Below are 21,115 nucleotides of genomic sequence, written 5' to 3' on the forward strand. Positions count from 1 at the left end.
TAAAAAAATTATCAGTTCATGCATACCTTGGTGTTGCAGCAAGTTACGTTGTTTATATAAAATATCATCAGATAAATATGTCCAACATGACTCTCAAACAACTTCAGGTTGGCAGATACAATTCGATGATAATAGAGTAGCAAATAAAACTCTCAGAGATTGTGCTGAAGCCCAATGACTTGCCTCAATAATGCCGTCGATATACTCCTTGTCATCATTCAACAACCCTAATGCATAGCAAGCATCGCGAAATGAACGGTATTGAACACCGTTAACAAAAGTTATATCATCATAGCACGTGGCGCCACGGTTTACATTGAGAAGACATCTTAAATAGTACATTTCCCCACAACCAGGAGGAACGTAAAAAATGCGTCTGATTGAAAATCTTTGTTTTCTGGGAATGTTTCTTGCTTCCAAACAAACTTCATTGGTAATTCAGCATATGTTAATTCTCTTGTCTCTGGATATTTCTTATTAGCTTCCATCCAAGCAAGAAACATGCTCTGGTTAATAGTAGTTCTATCGAGAACGGTACTGATTTCATCTGAATCTGAAAAAATAATATTTTGTTCATTCGGAAGATGAAAGCTCAGACGCTCGACGGGTGGATCTCTGTATTGAATATCAAATCCAAAAATTCTCCACGCAGCCTCACACGGGGAAATATATCTGCAGTCGTAGTACATATTAACTTTATCAACATTTTTTCCTAAACTATCATCATGTGAGCTCTTATAGAATGAGGCAGTCACACGATCATGTCCTTTATTTATATACTTGAACAAATATTTGATAGCTCGAGATTGATTGCACCATTCAACATTCATATGGTCTCCGTTCCGAATTAACAAATAACGATTATGGGGAACAACAAATCTGTTATCCAGATTAACGCCATTCTTGATAATTGTTCGCCCATTATCTTTGCGTCTATAACTTGGGTATCCATCCTCACCAATTGATGTCACTTCAACAAACTTTTTAGGAAAATGCTTTGAACAACGACCGTTAGACATGCATGGAGAGTTCTTTCTTGTTTCACCGCATGGACAGTGCATCATTAGATCTCGTACTGAACCATAATAAACATGATCATTTTTTTCATCAGGAATTTCAGCAGAAATGATATGATCTATTGCCTCTGCTGCTGGATATTTGTCTTCTTTACAGAGGAAAAGCAAAATGTGGGCGTGCGGTAATCCTCGCTTTTGGAATTCCACGGTGTATATTACTAACAATATGAGAATAAGAATTAATTATATTTACTAAAATATATTAATTTTCTAAAATTCAAAATAGTAGTACCTTATATATAATTAAAAAAACATAATTTTTTTTACCTGCTTTAACATTTCCAAATATTTTATTCTTTCGAAAATCTTTAATCAAGGCATCCAACTTCATTTTAAAGATTCTTCAAACAATATCTGGACGGTCTTCTACCCTCAACCCATAGTGCTCGATAAATCTCAAAATTTCTGGCCATTATGGGTTACATGTAAATGTGATAAACAAATCCGGGTAACCGGCCCATTTACATATAGCCATCGCATCTTGATAGTTCCGAATCATATATCTTGCCCCTCCAGTAAAAGAAGAAGGCAAGATAATACGTCTTCCTTGTGTAGATGCGTTTGTTTCACCATGCAAAAGCGCATCATGAAGACCTTTGTACATCTCACATCTCAATTGTTTTTGATGCATCCGAATATATGTCAACCTTGCAGATTCAACCATTGTGTATGCATCGACAATGAACTGTTGAAATAGTCTTCTTGAAAACAAAATACTCGAAGATTCAAAATCTCTATCATGCAGTCGATAAGCAAAAAATTCTCTTAGACTCACCTTTTTTCTTCCTCCAATACTTGATTTAGATTCTGAAAATGGAATATCTTCTCTATAACCATCCTCACCATATGGAAAAAGTATAGGATATTGGAGAGCAAGATACGCAGGATTCAACTCATTGATACGTTTAAGTTGCCCCGTTTGCGTTTCTACTAAAATATCTCGGTTGCCCAAAGACTCATCGAAATCTCCCACAATTAATGCAGCAACCTCAGAAGCAGATGGAAGAATATATCTCCTTCCGTCCCCACTTCTTCTACCAATCAACTTTAATTTCACATCGGATCGTCCTTCTACCATCATTCTTTCTTTGGTCATCCTAAAACACTTGACCAAAACATTGTTTTCATCCAACATTACCTTCAGATCAGAAACTATCTCTAAATGTAGATTATTTGCGTTGTTATTTTGTCTGAAAAATATTTCGATTAAAAAAAATTAATTTCTAGAACAAAAATAGAAAATATGGTCTATTCAATGTAACATATAGAATTTGAGATATACCTGACAACAGAAATCCGATTAGAAATTTCGTTTTCTGTGTCGTAAATATACAGCTGAGCAAACTTCGGGAATGCACCTTCACATGGAAGTAGGCTTCCGATTAAATGATAATTCTGACCATGAAGTTTAAAAATTGGAGGGGAGCCACCTCGATTTAAACTTGAATCTATCTTCCCTCCCATCGACGTGAAGCAAAACATATTATTGTATGATCAGATGCTCTCTAGAAAATGTTTGCTCTTTTCACTCACTCCGTTCAATAAATCATGCAGTAATTGAGGAGGTTTTTTTAAAGGAGGAAGTTGTATTTTTCCTTGCATACAACATAGAGAGTACTTAGGATTTCTAGATTTATAACTTCGACATAACCTCTCTTCATACCAAAACATCGCACCACAAAATTCACATTTGTACGTTGGATTTCCTATATCCCAATAATCTATATATAAAAGGACATTGTTAAATATAAATTGAAGGAAAAAAATAAAAGAAAATTTATATAATAACATAACAAAAAATTAAATTATCCTAATGGAAAAATAATACAAACATAAAATTTAAATGTACCGATCGATGTTACTGAGGTTCTTTTGTCACGATTATTGCAATCGTGTTGACTTTCCGATATGGAAATTGAATTAATATGAATTGAACCAGATTCTTCAACTGCGAAAAGCAAAAAAATAATAATAAGTATTATTGAAATAATGCAATAAATATGTTAAAAAAATTATATTTAAATATTATAATATTATAATATCTAGAATGAAAATGTGAATTTTAAAAATAAATTTTTTTAATTAATTATTAGAACATCTTAGGGTATATTTTCACATATTTTAAATTAAAGTTAAACATTAGTAATAATGTTAAAATATATTCACATTAAATATTTACATTGACGAACATACTTCAATTTATGAAGAATCTTAACAGAAGAGATATGAAAACCATCACCATTAGTTAGATCAATGATCTCTGAGATATTTGTAGTTGAGCTGCTAGGTATTTCAAAAGATACATTTTTGGTCATTCGGTTTGATGGATTAACTGCACAAAAAAATGATAAATATGAAATACAGTAATTTATATATTAGAAAAACTTTAAAAAAGTACTTTATTTAATTAAAAAAATTCATACCATTTGTAATATCACTTAACGGAGATATTGACGTTGGAATCAGCATTTTGATTGAACCTTGAAAACTAAATTGTTGAGATACTCTGGCTCTCAAATCCATATTTTTTGTTTAACTATTTACAACAAAAAATAATTAAAATAAATGGAACTAATTCTAAAAGAAACATCTATAATGATAAGACACAAGATAAATGTATTCAAGTATAAAAAAATAGTAATTGGTATTTAATATAAATTTATTTAATAGGGATTATTGACAATAGCCTACTATATAATTCCATAATCAATTTTGGTCTTGAAGTAATTTAATTAACAAATTTTGCTTTTTGAGCATGTCAAATTCCATACATATATTTTAATCCTAAATATGTTAATTAACAATTTTTCCTTGTTTATATTATTTTGCATGAATAAAAAAATATAAAAATGGTAGTTTATATCAATTGACATACGATTATTTTTTAATCTTCTATATTGATTCGGGAATTGTTGGTCTAAGATTAAAGTTGATATATTGAAGAGAAAAATGATTTTATACTATCATTGAAAAAAAATATATTAGATCTCAAAAATAAAATCAAATTAAAATTTTTCATCTATATTATAGATGAAATTTTTTAATTTGTAATAACATTACATNTATTCAAATAGCTTAATTTTTTCCCTTAAAAATTCGAAGACAACAAATAAACACCCAACCAAATAATTAATGAATTAGCCCAACCCAACTAAATAAACATTGAAGTAGACCAACCCAACTATCTCTCTAAACCCTAAAGTGACTCAATATATACGTGTATGTTTAGGATTTGTACATATTTTCCCCGCACAAAACGTAAAAAATAAATGGCAAAGGGAGACTTTTGATATCCCATTTTTCTTTCTACATTCTCTATCAAACGAAAATATTTCATGATTTCTTTCTCTCAAACGAAAATATTCCATGATTTATTCTTTATTCTTAATTTTTTTGTGCACAGAAAATCAGGGTTTCGTTTTGTTGTTATTCGGATTTTTTGATTCACGGAGAATATTTATATTTTGATTTTTTGTCCTTGATTTAATTTTATTTTCATGATTTCGAGATAATAGATCTATTGATGGACATGTAATTTTAGATCTTGTTTTTTTCATCTTTTCGAGTGTTTTATCTTCACGCCGAATATCATAGTGTGTACAGATGCAAACTCGAATTTTTTACCTCAGAAAAAATCTTTATGGGGTCTAATATAGTTAGACTTAACGTCGATTTTTCTGAGAAAAGATTTAATGTCATTTTTTTGGGTTTTTTCTAAATTATATTGACGTTTTTGCTTCAGATTTTATTAATTTTGGAATAAGAATTTTCGGATCCGTTAAAGAAAGCCTTAAATCCGAAAATTATCATATAAAAAAATTTATTTCTTCCGAAATAGGAATATTATAAAAACATGTTTTAAAGCATTATTCATTTTTTTTCGAAAAAGATATATAGATCTGTTTATGGGGCACAAGATCTATTTAGATCTGGTCATGTTCCACCTAGATCTTCATGTTTTTATTTCTATACATCAGAAAAAATCGATACAGTGATTATTGTTCACCGAAAATCACGATTACATTTTGTTGTTTTTCGGATTTTTTGATACCGTTCAAAGAATATTTATATTTTGATTTTTTTATCCTTGATTTAATTTTATTTTCAGGATTTCTGGATAATAGATCTATTGATGGACATGTAATTTTAGATCTAATTTTTTTCTTCTTTTTCGAGTGTTTTATCTTCACGCCGAAATTGATGGTGTGCACAGATGCATACTCGAATTTTTTACCTCAGAAAAAATCTTTATGGGGTCTAATATAATCAGATTTACAGTCGATTTTTCTGAGAAAAAATTTGATTTTATTTTTTGGGTCTTTTCTAAATTATTTTGACATTTTTGCTTCACATTCTATTAATTTCGGGTTAAGAATTTTCGGATCTGTTAAAGAAAGCTTTAAATCCGAAAATTATCATATAAAAAAATTTATTTTTTCCGAAATAGGAAAATTATAAAACTTGTTTTAAAGCATTATTCATTTTTTTCGAAAAGGATCTATAGATCTGTTTATGGGGCACAAGATCTATTTAGATCTGGTCACGTTCCACCCAGATCTTCATGTTTTTATTTCTATACCTCAGAAAAAATCGATACAGTAACTAATTTATTTAGATATACTATCAACTTTTCTGAGAAAATATTCCATACAAACAGATTTCTTTTGTTTTAAAATTTCATGAGATCTAACTCAGAGAAAAATTTGGTAAGTAATATATTTGAATCTACATTTGAGTTTTCTGAGTTAAGAATCTATTAATATGATGATTGTTTTAAATTATTTTGTCATTCTTTCGGATTCTGTAAAATTCTTTAGATAATATATGCATTTTTTCGATATTAAATCAATGATAAATCTTGCATACAATTGTAGAGTTTTCGAGATTAAATATCTTTTTATGAAAATATCTCCGAATCTCGAATAATCTTTTACATGTTATTTTAACAATCATTATTATTTTAATTTTGCACACATATTTCGAAGGAAAAAAACTTAGATTCATCCTTATTCTATTATTTTGTTATTTCTGCATATTAATGTTTTGATAATAAAGTTTGTTTATCTTGAAGGTGTAACTATGGTATGACAGAACATCATCAAAGACTAAAAACTCATTCTCCGAAAGAGTTAAGTCAGGGCAGGTACTTTCAGAAAACATATTCTTGATTAGAACTTTGGAAATAAGGTATACTACATTTTCGCCTCAAAGGCATAAATTTTTTCAATTAATAACATGAGCAAAAAAAAATACTTTTTGTTTGGTCGTCACTTCTCTGTCGCTTGCCCCTTAGAACACTTGAATTTGTCAGTCGCTTCTTTGTTGGTTTGAGCCTTCGAAATTCTGCCTTGTTATTTTTTTTGAAGAATTGATCTGTTAATGTCGCATCTTTGTTGACGGTATGTGTTTGATTGTTAAAAATATGAGTGGATAGGATTTGTGATTGTGTTTTGAACAAATTGGATTTTTGTTGAGAAATTTCAAAGAAGAATGAGTTGTAGTAGTGTTTTGAGTTTATTAAAGCAGTAATCAAACAGCTCATTAATGTAGGTATTCTGAAACTTGAAATTAGTTGTGCATAACAAATTTTTTTGAGTTAATTTTAATGGAATTAACTAGTCATTTATTCTTAGTGGCTTTTTTGAAACTCTAAACAACTGTATATTTTAGTTTTTAAATTTTTTAAGCCTCTATTTTGGAAAGATAGTTAATTCTGTACGTGAAGTTTCAAGAATATCATTTTTGGATTAAGGAAAAAGTTAATTGTTTGGACTGATTTTTTTAATTTATGTTGGATTTATTTGACATCATATTTAATTGAAATTTGTACGCCATTTTATTTTTACTTGCCTTCTTGTGTTTTTAACGTGTGTTTAAGCATCTACTTAATGCATTAATTGGAAATATATTTCTTGATTATATGTGAAAAAGTATTTAATATGTTTTGGAATATGGGTTAATATATTTATAGTATAAAAAACATTAATGTTAAATTAATAAAATGATTTCGGAGCACAATTTTTGAAGCATGATTCAAATTTCAATAATCTGTATTTAAAATTTGAATTTGGTTTATAATTCCCAAAATGAAATTTAATTTTTGGATTTGAAATTTGAAATCTAATTTAATTTTGTTTGTAATTTTTAGAAGAGATTCAAATTTCAAGTTATTATACACAGATTTCGATATACAGTTTTAATAATGAATTAAATATATTTAGACATTTATTATAATATATTTTACCATAAATTTTTATAATTTCCTTTTTTAGAATGCATATTTAGGCGGGAAATTACTTAAAATAGCAGACAACTCTGCTTGTGGGTGACAAAAAAATTTTATATTTGTTTTGTGGGTGACATCAATCTTCATTTAAACAAATGCACTATTTTATGTTTGCTTGTCGTGTTGCATTTTTCAGTATATACTCAAGTATCTATAAATTTTAGTAGTTAACATTTTTAATAGAGCACAATTTATGATTATGAATTGGATTGCCTTTTGATTGATGGTAGTCACAGTTTATTTTTCACATATGCAAAAAAAAATATTTAATATTAATTTTATCCGCATTAATTATTAAAATTATAAATTTTGTGAAGAAAAAAAAGCCTTAATACGAAAATGATAAATTTGTTAACACACAATTGAACAATAAAACTTAATTGCATTAATAAAGTCGACAATAATAATATAATTTAAATTTCATAAAAGCAAATGTTTGAAATTAAGATAAAAATGTCTCATGAAATCTTAATTTCAAAATTAAACTTATAATAATATTACTCATAGTATTATCGAAAATTCATCCACGATATTTGGGGCAGATTGCGATGAAATGGTGCTAATTGAATTTGTTGGAGTCTTGCAATCAGAAGTCATCCTAAATTGGAAAAGTTATTAAAATTCAGTCATAACAAAAAGAGAAATTAAATTATAAACAAAAAAAAACTAAATTTAAAATACCTGTTTCGAAATTCAAGTAATTCAGCTAAGTCTCCATTTAATATCATTTTGATGACATAAAAAGTACTTTGAACTCGCACTTCACCCCTAAATCGTCTTGCACGACACATTTGAAGAATAACAACTGGTTCATCACGGACAGTGCCCAAATATGCCATGAATTCGTCAACAAAATTTCCCCACAAAGTACATGGTAATTTGTTGTTTCTAACAAACAATAAAATAGATTTTAAAATGACAAAAATTAATTTGCACAAATAAAATATGAAAATAAGAAAAATTGTCGTTACTCTAAATCTTCAATGACAAAATCGATAAGTTTTGTAGAACGTCCACTAATTTCTTTATTTTGAGGTGAGTCTCTTGCTATTATTTTCCCAATGATATCTAGAAAGAAATTAAAAAAAAACTTGTAAGTAAACATAAAGATAATAGAAAATGTGATAGATCCATAAGTAAATAAAATAAATCAGCTTACCAAAAAGTTCATTCTCATCAATGACATCTGCATTTTTCAAATCTCTAAAGCTCTAGAATTGAAACATAGTTGATGAAAAAGTATCATCAAAAATCTCGCAGACATTAGTTTTATTCATAAATATGAGTTTGTATTTATATGTTGTTGTCTTGTATTTCAGACGATTGTCTGCAACAATTACATTTTTGATTGCAAAAAGATGACCATCTCGGAGAATTGGTTTCATTTTCTGTATGAGACCTTCTTTTATTGTTGCATGTATGCGCGAACCCTAAAAAAATAGGGAGAATGTATATATTATATTTCACGTGTTTACAGGATTTCAATATCAAATACATATATAAATTTGTTACCTCATGATCATGGAAGATGCATTCGAAAGTAGGTCCATTGTTTCCATATGGAGGAAGATCGTAACAACGAACCATACGTAGTTTCAACGCCCACTGTCAGGTTGAAGGTTCAACTTCACGAACATAACTGAATAAAGGTGCCATTAGGGTATGAAAGATTAGCTGCTACAAAAGGAATTTGACAACGGTTTTGTATTATTTTGGCAGAGTTTTTGGAATCTGGAAGTTGTGTGTTGTGATGATATATCATGCAAATTTATATATGTATTTATAGTATAAAAAACATTAATGTTAAATTAATAAAATGATTTCAGAGCACAATTTTTGAAGCATGATTCAAATTTCCAGAATCTGTATTTAAAATTTGAATAACAATTTGAATTTGGTTTATAATTCCCAAAATGAAATTTAATTTTTGGGTTTGAAATTTGAAATCTAATTTAATTTTGTTTGTAATTTTTAGAAGAGATTCAATTTTCAAGTTATTATACACACAGATTTCGATATACAGTTTTATTAATGAATTAAATATATTTAGACATTTATTATAATATATTTTACCACAAATTTTGATAATTTCCTTTTTTAGAATGCATATTTAGGCGAGAAATTATTTAAAATAGCAGACAACTCTGCTTTTATATATATATATAGATATAGATATAGATTACTGCTGCATATAATTATATTTTGTTCATATTCCTTAATTGCTAAAATGTGTTTTTAAAGATGTTTGAAATCCAATAGTTATATATAATTAAACACCTAGCAATATCATTTTTCAAAGTAGCTTAACATAAATTGGATCCTTTTCCGCTTTCGAGAATCTCCTCGCTTCTTTTTCACTCTAACTAGGACCAATTTAGTCGTGGATGATATCTTGAATGACATCTAAAAGAGAAGTTGTATACATGAAGAAGGGATTGTCATAGGATAATTTGGTGCTGGAGGAGAGCCAGATGAAGAGGCAACAACAAATTCAACAAGACATCAACTTAAATCTAAATCAAACCCATAAAAAAATCGAACTATTGGTTCACGCATAAAAATCCATATTGGATATTCCAGAATTGAGACTCAAACCCAAATTCTTCAAAAAATGAATCAAAGAGCATATTATTAAGGAATGGTATGTGGGTTCGGTCTTGTCAGAATTTTCATGGGCTTGGTCGCTTTGATATGTTCTTGAGCTCGGCCTTTTTTTGAAGAGAATACGAGCTCTGACTTTTAAGAACTCTGGTCAATAATGATGCATAACCCTTAACGAGTTAAGCCAATTTCATAGATGTGCTTGGATCCGCCCATATGTGATGATATTAGGAGATTTTGTTCCGATATACTATTTTCATCTCAATAATAAACATTTATATTTGATTTTGTTTTCGATTTCGATGTATATATTTTTTAAAATGAGGTTTTTTTAAAAAAAAATAAAATGTATCGAATGATGAATGGTTTTCAGTTTATGTTAGGAAGGAAAAAAAGTTTATTATAGGATACGAAACTATTCCCTAAAAAACCAATATGACACGAACTTTTCATAATTTCATGAGTATTCTATCATTATATTATATAGTTATCTAAAATATAATAATTTAAAAATAATTACTTCAATATTTTTTATATTCAAATTTGATATCTACAAACACGATTATAATTTTCTCACATAAAATTAATTACATAAATAGCTGTCAAAATATGTTCGGATTAACTGACCTTGCCACACAAAAGATGTTGGTTTGGTTGGCAAAATCACGTCCGACCAAAATACGGGCAGTGAATTTTTCCCCGAAAAATTCGATGCAAAATCTCATCGAGTCAGCACATCCCATAACATAAAATAGGTCACATGTCCAAATGGTGAGCCGGCCTACTTATCATGTGATAGTTTACCAATTGGCTCGAGTAACCGATCTGTTTTGACAATTTTAAAAATACATAACATTCTTTCGAATTGGGGATGACAATTTTCCTCACGGGTTTGAGACTCCACAGGAGAAACCCGAAACGGAGATGAGGATCCCCGATTTTTTCGGTTTTGGGTTTGTGTTCAGGGATTTTTTTAAACCCCAGATGTAGTTTGGGACGGGTATGGGATTACTAGCCCCATCCCCGAACCCGCCCTAAAAATATATCAATAATAAAATAATAGTATTATTAGTATCAATAATATAATTATAATATTATTTTGTAAAATATTAATAATATTATTATTATTAATATTGATATTAATATTAATATTATCACTAATAATAATAAATAATAATAAGTTTTGGTTTGAGAAAATCTTTGAATCCGTCATCGTTTCGCTATATTAATATTTTTGAAACGGGGATGAGGACAGGGATGAGAAGTTGATCCCCGAAGTTTCGGATTTAGGGATTCCCCGAACCCGAAAAAGCGGTGATCAGGACGGGTATGATGGTGAGGATAAAATTCAAAGATGGAGATGGAGATGACAAACCCGTCCCTACCCCGTCCCTTTACCATCCGTATTCCGAATATATTTTCTAAAGGTAAAATTTCAAAATGATACCCCGAAAACCGAACACAACCATTTGCGCGCGTGAGCTGTTTTTATTAAACTGTTTCTTCCATTCAAAATTTTGCTCGGTCGGGAACTGCAGCTTCGATTTTATTTTTTAATACTAATAAAAAAAAATCTCACGCGCCATAATTTCGAATGTCGTACACACTCTCATCCATTGGTTTTTTTTACATGGATCTTGCCATACAGAGGGAGTGTAGATCACGCAAAGTCTAGCATGAGAGTTTATTAAATTCCACTCACTGAAGACAACGGCTATGTATTCTAATGGCTCAATTATCAATAAAAATTTTAAAAATGTACAGAAAATTGGAGGCTTTTGCTTGATATTTGGTTTGTATTTTGGATATAAAAAAAAGTTTTTGTACAAATTTTAGTAAAATTAATATTTTTAAGATATATCCTATAAAAAAGGCCTTTGAAATTATCAAAATATGAACACATAAGTATGTCATAATATTGGCCATGAAAGTTTATTTAAGTATGAAAATCTTAAATTTAAAACGAGAAGATTAATTATAAAGAATTTTTTCTTTAATTGAAAAAAACTTATAAAGCTTAAAAATTATATTAAAAAAAGAATTATTATTATCTCAAAATCTTGAGCCCAAAAATCAACAACAAGGACAGCCATGATGATGTTTGAATAATTAGATGTGTGAATGAATCGAGTCGAATATTAGTAAAAATTTAAGACTCGAATGAAATATGTTATAGTTTGATCACGATTCGAAACTCGAAAATTTTAAATTTTTTGTTCGATTTCGGCTCGAAATGTTCGAACATATTCGCAAGTCATTCGAGCTATTTCCCAGATATAGAAGTTCAAGAATGATGGTTCGAAAGGTCGAAAAATCCGAAAGACTCGGAATAGACATATATTATATAAAATATTAAAGTTCGTGAACTACTCGTGAGCTATCAAACTAAATAATTTTGGTTCGAAATAGGTTCGAAAAAAATTCGAGTTTAGCTCGAACTCGATAAATTCAAATATAAATAAAAAAATTATCTAATAGACTCGAAAAACTTATAAACATGTTGGATTTGTTTACCGTGTTTGATTCTTAACTTGAGATCTTATCTAGACTTGTGCCTAATCATTATAGATTTTTACTAGTAAACGCAGTGTAATTATACCTTTGCCCACTTCCAAAAATCTATCATTATTTTTGCTTTTTATCATTCTTCATTTCTTTGTCGCATTTCTTCTGCATTTAAAATTAAAATTTGAAAGGTAAAAATATTGCAGTAAAATTGCTCAGGACACAGTTCAGACCTTGTCTTGAGGTGCAGATTCACAGGAAACTCACATTTTGAATCTGAGAAATGAAAGTGTGTTCTTTCGTTTCGCTCTTCTCAGCTGCTTTGGCAACAACCCTTTTGAGTGAATGCTCTTTAGCTCTCTCTCCAGATGGTATGATACTTCGTTTTATTACCTTTTTTGAAGGAAAAATCGAATCTTTGGTGCACCTTTCTCTTTAAAATGGGTAAATCTTTGCGGGTTTGTTCCCATTTTAAATTATTTTCTTTTTTGTTTTTCTTAGGGATTGCATTGTTGGAAGTGAAGAACAGTTTGAATGACAGCAAGAATTTTCTGAGAAACTGGAACGATTCTGATGATTCTCCTTGTAAATGGATTGGTATTTCTTGTGGCACTCAAGATTCAAGAGTAATATCTATGTGTGTGGCTCTTTTATCAGTGTTCAAGCCTTTTCTTTCCTTTTTTTTTTAAAAAAATCTTTTGTCCTATGGGGTTGTTCCAATCTTGCTTAAAGTTTCGTGTGATTACTTGTAGAAACTTGCCATATATGCAGTTTGAGGGGATTATATCTCCTATCATTGGTAAACTCAATCGATTACAGAGATTGTAAGTCCGATAATTATTATTATATGTTTATATTCAAAGGTTGGTGCTATGCGTATTTTGTTTATATTTTCATTGATTCATTAACATAGGGCACTTCATCAGAATAGTCTTCATGGTTTCATTCCCTATGAAATTGCAAATTGTTCCGAACTAAGAGCTCTGTAAGTGGAAAAGCGTCCCCTTTTTCATTTTCTTAGTTATGTTTTTTATATTTTTCCATGTGTTTTTTTTACCCATTTTCTTAAAATTAAAAATGTTAATGTAGGTATCTTCGGGCTAACTATTTTCAAGGAGGCATACCCTCAAATATTGGAAACCTTTCTATGTTGACTATATTGTAAGAACTTTGTATTGTTTCATCTGTTAATCACAAGCCCTGTTGATTCATTAAAGTGTTCGAGTGATCGATATTAATTATCGTTATACAGGGATTTGTCTAGCAATACACTTAGAGGTGCCATACCCTCTTCGTTAGGACGATTAACCAGATTGAAAAATCTGTAAGTTGACTGGCACTGCTTTCATCATTTATGTGTTTGATTTTTTAGGCAAATTTGTTTAAGGTAAAGCTATGAATTTTTGACACTGTTAATTAATTTCTTCAGGAACTTGTCTACAAACTTCTTGTCAGGTGAAATCCCCGAAGTTGGAGTGCTAAGCAAGTTTGGAAACTCGTCGTAAGTCCCTTTTTACCGTAAGTTGAAAATGAAATATTATTGCAAATTATTATTGGATGATCAAATTCATGAGCAACCAGATTGTTTTTCTTATGTTCGTTGGTTTTCACCAACAAGAACTTTCTTATTTTGTCATCCTTAGGTAAAGTTGAAGATTTTGACACTGATCTGCATATCTATGCTCGTGCACAGGTTTACTGGTAACTTAGATCTCTGTGGCCGACAAGCCGGCAAGCCATGCCGAACCTCACTAGGATTCCCTGCTGTATTGCCTCATGCTGCCAGCGATGAAGCAGTAGGTATTAACATCATCATTAGACAATAGGATTGAAACCTAATTATTTACTTTAAACTGAAGTTCTAAAGTTCCCATTTTGAGAATACGCTTCTCTATCCAGTGCCTGAGGGACGATCCTCCCACTTCATCAAAGGAGCTGTGATTGGTGCAATATCTGCGTTAGGGCTTGCGTTTATTTTGCTTTCTGGCTTTCTCTGGATTTGGTTGCTGTCAAAGAAAGAAAGGGCTATTAAGAGATATACCGAAGTGAAGAAGCAAGTCTACAAAGAACCAAGTAAAAAAGATTCCTATAAAAATCTTGCAAAATTTTTAATCTTCTAGTTGGTCTTTCATGGTTTGTTTTTCTTTTTATTTTTCTAGGTGCCAAGCTTATCACTTTCCATGGTGATCTTCCATACCCTTCTTGCGAGCTAGTAGAAAAAATTGAATCCCTTAACGAAGAGGATATTGTTGGTGCTGGAGGATTTGGGACTGTGTATAGAATGGTTATGAACGATTGTGGAACATTTGCTGTCAAGAAAGTTGATCGTACACGAGAAGGTTCAGATCAAGTTTTCGAGAGGGAGCTGGAAATCTTAGGTAGCGTCAAGCATATTAATCTAGTCAACCTCAGAGGTTACTGTAGGCTTCCCACGGCAAAGCTCCTGATCTATGACTATTTATCCATGGGTAGCTTAGACGATTTCTTGCATGGTATGCTTTCAACTTTTCTCCTCGAACCACTAAATTTAAGTCAAATAGTTACTTGTAAGAAAGATTCTATGCTATTTATTGACTTTTTGCGTGGCTTTTAGAAGAATACTGGGTAGAGAACCGATCCTTGAATTGGGCTGCTCGATTAAGGATCGCCACCGGTTCTGCGAGAGGATTAGCTTACCTACATCATGATTGCTGCCCTAAAATAGTTCATCGTGATATAAAGTCTAGCAATATACTACTCGACGAGAACCTTGAGCCTCATGTTTCGGACTTTGGTCTTGCCAAACTGTTGGTTGATGAGGATGCTCATGTCACAACTGTTGTTGCAGGAACATTTGGTTACCTGGCTCCAGGTTTGTTCTACGTGTTTAATGCACTAAGATTTCTGAGTCTCATGACTAATGATAATTGATTGCTCGACAAAGGTTTTTTTTAAAAGAAACGGTGTTATGGCGCTATGTTTGCTTGAAGAAAATTCAGAACCCTTCCCGAAATCCTCATCAATAACAAAACTTACCATGTTCTTTATTTAAACCTGGAACAGAATATCTGCAGAGTGGAAGAGCCACAGAGAAGTCGGATGTCTACAGCTTTGGCGTCTTACTGCTAGAACTCATAACTGGAAAACGCCCCACTGATCCGACCTTTGTCAGGCGTGGATTAAATGTTGTTGGTTGGGTATGTCAAGTCAAACTTTTTTCAATCTTGTTACCAGCAAATGTATAAAATTAGAAGCAGCAAAATCAGACTGTTAATGACTGTATTGTGGTAGAAAAGCTTGATCATTTCACATTAAAATGGTGTACAGATGAACACCCTTTTGAGAGACAATCGATTGGAAGACATATTGGATAAAAGGTGCGCTGATGCAGATGTAGAGACAGTAGAGGCAATCGTAGATATAGCAGCAGAATGCACTGATGCTAATCCAGATGACCGCCCCTCGATGCAACAAGTACTGCAGTTTTTGGAGCAAGAGGTCATGTCACCTTGTATGAGTGAATTTGTGGAGTCTCCATCGGATAAATCTTGATTGATTGCTAATTATCAGTTAACTTATCGTTTTAGAAGCATGCTAAACCAAGAAATTTTTTTTCCTAATACCCATTGTCTCGTGGGTATTATGGTTATGATTATCGCGTTCATCGGACTGAGTTGTATTCGTACATTCAAGTTGAATGTGCATTTTGTCTTTGGTACTCACATTGCCTTGTAGATTATTTTTGTTTTGTATTGTATCTAATGTTTGGATGGAAGAAAACCAGTTTTGCTCATTCATGGAATTAAGTTGTACTGTTGGCACTGATTTGAAATGAAATCAGATCATTCTTAAAAATTTACCTAGAAATGAAATAGAACATCATCCTGTGAAATCACAATCAAAACCGTTCAAACATGGATAACAACAGTGTACTTTAAATCACTGTCAAACAATATCTGAATTTATTTCCAAAAGAAAATGAAAGATCAAAATCAACCTTCTGTAAAGTTATTGTATGATTAAATATAAACAGCTTCACAACTTAATTATCTTGTGAATTGTATGGAAATTTATAGATTTTGATCAGAATTGGAATTGAAACATTTGCAAATTGGAGTTAACGTCTCTGAGCAGTATGGTTTCCGCTCCAAACTGGAACCATTGGTTCTGAACTGTCGATTTCGAAGTCGTGGTCATTCCTACACGTAACAAAGATATGTATCAAAGAAATCAAGGAATGAAGAGACCACATCAACATAGATCGTTCTAGCATTCAATCGCACGACTACATAATCCACAAGCGTTTACAAAGATTGTCACTAAACCATATAGAAAACCAGTCAAAATCACAATACAACAAAAGAACACGATGAAAGGAGCCATTTCTAACATAGGACAGAACACAACTTTCTGAGTCCTAAAGATGGGATATTATTCTTACTTTGTATGCTGTAATAAATATGCTAGACGTGAAAACAGATGACAGAGAAGTCCCGGAAGTGCACCTTATGGAGCTCAGTACCAGAAACTAAAGCCATGTTCCTCAGCTGGAAACAAAAGGTAATTGGAATTTGCAGGTGACAGGCAGTACTCGCTTGGAGAAAACTCTGACCCATCAAGCTCAAAAGCATGTGAAGAATCACCAGATTCCGTGAGAGGTGAATTGATCATATTCGAGAAACATGGACTAATGGTATCAGTTACATTACTTCTGGCCGAGCTATGGTTCTTGTTCTTATCACCAACTACTGACACATTGGATTCTTGGTGTCTTTCCAGCAGAATTCCAGAAAACTCTTCAGCATAAAAAATTTGTGTGTTTTGCTTCTCATTACATACAACAAACTTGTTATCTTTAAGGTGTAGAACCTATAAGAAAAAACAAACATTAGAAAACATGTCATATGATATAAGAACGTAAAACTTGAGAGTAAATAATCACCACCTCCATTTTTAGCTTCTCGTTGACATTGAGAAGATTATCATAGTCAGTTTTCAGGCTATCATAGCTTGCAAGTAATATCTCATAATCTGTTTCCAGCTGCTTTGTCTTGCAACGTGCTCGACGGTTCTGAAACCATACTGCAATCTGTCGAGGCTGCACGCCGAGCTCTTTTGCTAGCTGGATCTTTCTTTCCGGTTCGAGTTTATTATCTACTTCAAAACTCCTCTCAAGAAACTGGATTTGGTCGATTGAGAGGCGACTCCTTTTTTCTGTTTCGTTAAAATACTCATCAAAAACTTCGTCTATGATCTCTTCTTGGTCACAGGAGTAAAGATATGAGTTTCTTGATTTTTTCACCCCAACAGCTCCAAAACTAACCATGGTACCGGATCCTGGCCAGAAAGCAGACTCGAAATACATCAGACAATGATACTAGACTTGACTGAAGCTAACAAACCATTCCCGACATAGCTTCAAACAACAATTCGAGAAATATTACAGTCGTTTTCGGGTAGGCTTTACAGAAGCACAATTGTTCTTTTTTTAAAAAAATAAAAAATAAATAAAGTCAACAAAATGGTTAGTCGTTGAAAATTGCAAACACCATGAGTATTGGATCGAAGAACACCTTCAACAAAATTAAAATGCTCAAAAAATAGAATAAATAAGTCAACGCGATTTAATTCAAGAAAGGAGACAAAAAACAAAGAAATCAAATACCAGAAGACGAGTTTGCACGTGATTTAGCGAGGATTGGATCGAGAGGCCGATCGCTACAAGGCCTCTTGCGTTTCTGCGTCTGCTTCTTTGCATCACCGGTGATCCAATCCGCCATGGCCGATTAAAGTGATTTCAAGCAGTATAACGATAATGAGGTTTCCAAGAACCGGCACGAAAACAACTACTTTTTTCTACTTTATATTTTTTCTCTTGAATCTCTACAACTAACCCTTTTCCCGCTGTGGATTTCGAGAAATGGGAATCAAATTTTATGACGAAAGAAGCTGGTGATGATGATCTCTGTGATATGGGAACTGTGCGAACAACGGCTGCTCGTGACATCCTCCATCTTTCTACACTTTATTCAGCAAAAATCAAGCAAAAGTACACTTTTTCTTCCCAAATTTTTTTAGATGTCCAGAATTTCAAATTCTGAACAAGGAAAATCCACCGGCGGTTTTGAAGGAGAATATCTAGTAAGGTATCATAATTCTTCACTTTTTCTGGATGGAAAAGAATGAAGATTTCACGTTTTTTTTTTTTATCCAAAAGAGAAGATTGAATTCGCGTTTCCTGTTGATATTATAATTTTTCTTGACAAAATTCCAAAGAGCTACCGGCGCGAGAGATGAGATGGTGCTCAAGAAGAAGAAGACAAAAGACAAATATAATAGCAAGAAAGTGTGTGGCTGATGATATCTGACGTTAGCCTTAGGGATGTCAATGGACCCGCTACGTTTGGGACGGGTTTGGCCATATTAAATGGATCATAGGACATATCTCGATCTAATTTTTCAGATCCGTCTGGATATGAGACGGGTCATGGATCTTATAATACTCGTCCCATATATGTGGATATAAATATTCTAGGGTTTTAGTTTTATTAATTTTCATTTTTTAGCATCCCATTATTCGTGATGAAGAGGAAGATGATCCTGAAAAATGTGTCTGAAATATTTCTTATTCGTTGATTTTATATTGATCTATTTAAGTTCTGTTATGACTTATTTTTTGAGATGTCAAGATTTTTTTGGAGATCTCGTAACTCTTTTTTTATGTAATTTATTATGTCGTAAAAATACTATGTTTGTTATTATTAAGTGGGGTCAAAGACATGATTAGTTTTCTATTGTGTTGTATTTAGAGGCTTGTTTGTTTCATAATTCAGTCATGTGACAAAGAAGATTATTGTTTTCATTTTAAAAAAATCCGGGTCTCACACAGGTCTAATCGGCCCCATCTCGTATTCGGGGTGGGCGGGTCCGAATAATATTTAACCGGAGTGGGGCGGGTAATGGGTCGAAGTTTTCTTCATGGGACGAGTATTGGGTTTAGCCATACCCATTTCATCCCGTCTCATTGACATCTCTAGGACAAAAACTTGTGTGAGACGGTTTCACGAGTCGTATTTGTGAGACATATCTCTTATTTGAGTCATCCATGAAAAAGTATTACTTTTTATGCTAAAAGTATTACTTTTTATTGTGAATATGGGTAGGGTTGACCCGTCTCACAGATTAAGATCCGTGAGATGGTCTCAAATGAGACCCACTCCATCTCTAGTTAGCCATTATGAGACTTAGTATTTTTATGTTTTTTTTTAACGATTTCACGAATTTTTATTGGAAAAATGAGTTAATCGACAACAAAATAATCAAAAATAATATTTTTTTAAACGATTTCACGATCTTGGAGTTAACCGGCAACAAAATAATGACACCTAATTATATGATGAAGGAAAAGTTAAAAAAGTCAAAGTGCATTTATAATTTTTTTGTTAATATGAAGAAGTTAGTGGCTTTTGCTTGCACCACCATCCCAAACTCATCCATTACACACCTCGCAAAGTATGTATTGAACCATTCAATTTCCACTCGAAAAGTATTTTCTTTTCCCTCTAAATTAATTTCTATATTTTTTTAAAATAAAGAGTTTAAAAAAAAAAATTCATGGTATTAGCAAAAGATCCACGATTAGTACATCTTGGAAAAAATAATCCTAGTAGTCGATATATACATATATATATAAAATAAATAAATCAAAATCAGATCTAATATTAATAAAATAATATTTTTAATAAAGTTTAAAATCAAAATAATTATATATATATAATCAAGATTTTTTCTTTAAAAAATATATATATATAATCAAAAAATAAAAATATAATGAAAAAATAAAAAATAATATTTTTTAAAGGAAAATCAATTTTTTTAANGGCTTCAATAGCACCTGCAAACAATGAAAAGAACTCGTGAATGGGTGCCGGAGGGGTGTCCGGCGTGGCCACTCCGATGCTTAAGTCAGCAGGGTACTCAAGCGATAAAACCAATGTAGTCAAGTGATGACTGTGTGATATTGGTGTGAATCAATGAATCTAAATGTAAAGGGAGAACCTGGTATTTATAGTAGAAGAAGTAATGATGACCTCGTTCTTCGTGCTACCTACTAATTATAGTAGGGCGGCTACATTCTGACATGTCAAATCATACACTAGTCACATCCCGCCTATCTGACTTTGTCAACCACTTGGATTAGTGTCAGAGATAGGACGGTCGCCCACACCTCCTGATGACTTATATGACACGCCAAAGTCAAGTTGCTCTGACAGATAAGATTGTCCATATTAATATATTCAAGTGTGGTTCAATTCTCGAGGTGGCTCGGGTGGTCGGTTACCCGGGTGCTTGTATAAGAGCCCGGACGTCTGGTTGCCCGGGGAGTAGAGCCCGGGCTTGCACCTGCCAGGCTTCAGAAGAATCCATCCTGCAGATAGACCCTGATTTGGGAATCACAAGGGTATCATCACACATCCCTTAAATAGTCGGGCTAGAGTCATACTCGCTGTCCCGATTAGTCATGCTTGGATTCCCAAAGAGATGATCAATCTGGTTTAATAAAAGCATCGGGGGCTTCAAGTCTCTCCAGAGATTGAGATGAGGAGCCGGAGTCTCGTGTCTTATGGACTTGAGATAAGATGTTGGGGCCTCGTGTCTCTCGGACTCG

At 32.0% G+C, this 21,115-nt stretch overlaps 2 protein-coding genes and 1 pseudogene across 6 annotated transcripts; 1 reads left to right on the top strand and 2 right to left on the bottom strand.

Annotated features, from left to right (window-relative positions):
* Positions 1 to 26: 26 nt before the first annotated feature.
* Positions 27 to 3,599, bottom strand: LOC140968900 (uncharacterized; annotated as a pseudogene).
* Positions 3,600 to 12,587: 8,988 nt separating this feature from the next.
* Positions 12,588 to 16,250, top strand: LOC140968898 (LRR receptor-like serine/threonine-protein kinase FEI 1). 3 transcript variants are annotated; one of them, XM_073430037.1, is made up of 13 exons: positions 12,588 to 12,839; positions 12,970 to 13,105; positions 13,221 to 13,292; positions 13,382 to 13,453; positions 13,558 to 13,629; positions 13,721 to 13,792; positions 13,898 to 13,969; positions 14,162 to 14,268; positions 14,368 to 14,541; positions 14,628 to 14,960; positions 15,065 to 15,319; positions 15,511 to 15,644; positions 15,775 to 16,250. In XM_073430037.1, the coding sequence occupies exons 1-13, from the start codon at positions 12,752 to 12,754 to the stop codon at positions 15,997 to 15,999; spliced, it is 1,812 nt and encodes a 603-aa protein (XP_073286138.1). In that variant the 5' UTR covers positions 12,588 to 12,751; the 3' UTR covers positions 16,000 to 16,250. The 3 variants fall into 3 exon arrangements, with proteins under 3 accessions (XP_073286138.1, XP_073286137.1, XP_073286139.1); XM_073430036.1 differs by having other exon boundaries at positions 12,589 to 12,839; positions 15,062 to 15,319; positions 15,775 to 16,249; XM_073430038.1 differs by lacking the exon at positions 13,558 to 13,629 and having other exon boundaries at positions 12,589 to 12,839; positions 15,062 to 15,319; positions 15,775 to 16,249.
* A 260-nt stretch (positions 16,251 to 16,510) lies between these two features.
* LOC140968899 (uncharacterized) lies at positions 16,511 to 18,796 on the bottom strand. 3 transcript variants are annotated; one of them, XM_073430040.1, is made up of 4 exons: positions 18,113 to 18,793; positions 17,393 to 17,784; positions 16,953 to 17,316; positions 16,511 to 16,646 (listed from the first exon to the last, which is right to left on the bottom strand). In XM_073430040.1, exons 1-3 carry the CDS (start codon positions 18,225 to 18,227, stop codon positions 16,963 to 16,965), a joined length of 861 nt encoding a protein of 286 aa, XP_073286141.1. In that variant the 5' UTR covers positions 18,228 to 18,793; the 3' UTR covers positions 16,511 to 16,646; positions 16,953 to 16,962. The 3 variants fall into 3 exon arrangements, with proteins under 3 accessions (XP_073286141.1, XP_073286142.1, XP_073286140.1); XM_073430041.1 differs by lacking the exon at positions 16,511 to 16,646 and having other exon boundaries at positions 16,701 to 17,316; positions 18,131 to 18,796; XM_073430039.1 differs by lacking the exon at positions 16,511 to 16,646 and having other exon boundaries at positions 16,701 to 17,316.
* Positions 18,797 to 21,115: the final 2,319 nt, after the last annotated feature.

The sequence above is a fragment of the Primulina huaijiensis genome, unplaced genomic scaffold, assembly GCF_012295235.1.
Source record: "Primulina huaijiensis isolate GDHJ02 unplaced genomic scaffold, ASM1229523v2 scaffold38355, whole genome shotgun sequence".
Classification (NCBI taxonomy): Eukaryota; Viridiplantae; Streptophyta; class Magnoliopsida; order Lamiales; family Gesneriaceae; genus Primulina; species Primulina huaijiensis.

Excerpts from the sequence above, each read along its gene's own strand:
- LOC140968898 (XM_073430036.1), top strand. The coding sequence starts at position 12,752 with ATGAAAGTGTGTTCTTTCGTTTCGCTCTTCTCAGCTGCTTTGGCAACA. Across the intron at positions 14,269-14,367 it reads TGCCAGCGATGAAGCAGTAG|TGCCTGAGGGACGATCCTCC; the intron begins GTATTAACATCA and ends TTCTCTATCCAG. Across the intron at positions 14,961-15,061 it reads CTTAGACGATTTCTTGCATG|AAGAATACTGGGTAGAGAAC; the intron begins GTATGCTTTCAA and ends CGTGGCTTTTAG.
- LOC140968899 (XM_073430040.1), bottom strand. The coding sequence starts at position 18,227 with ATGGCGGATTGGATCACCGGTGATGCAAAGAAGCAGACGCAGAAACGC. Across the intron at positions 17,785-18,112 it reads ACGTGCAAACTCGTCTTCTG|GATCCGGTACCATGGTTAGT; the intron begins GTATTTGATTTC and ends CTTTCTGGCCAG. Across the intron at positions 17,317-17,392 it reads ACGAGAAGCTAAAAATGGAG|GTTCTACACCTTAAAGATAA; the intron begins GTGGTGATTATT and ends TTTTTCTTATAG.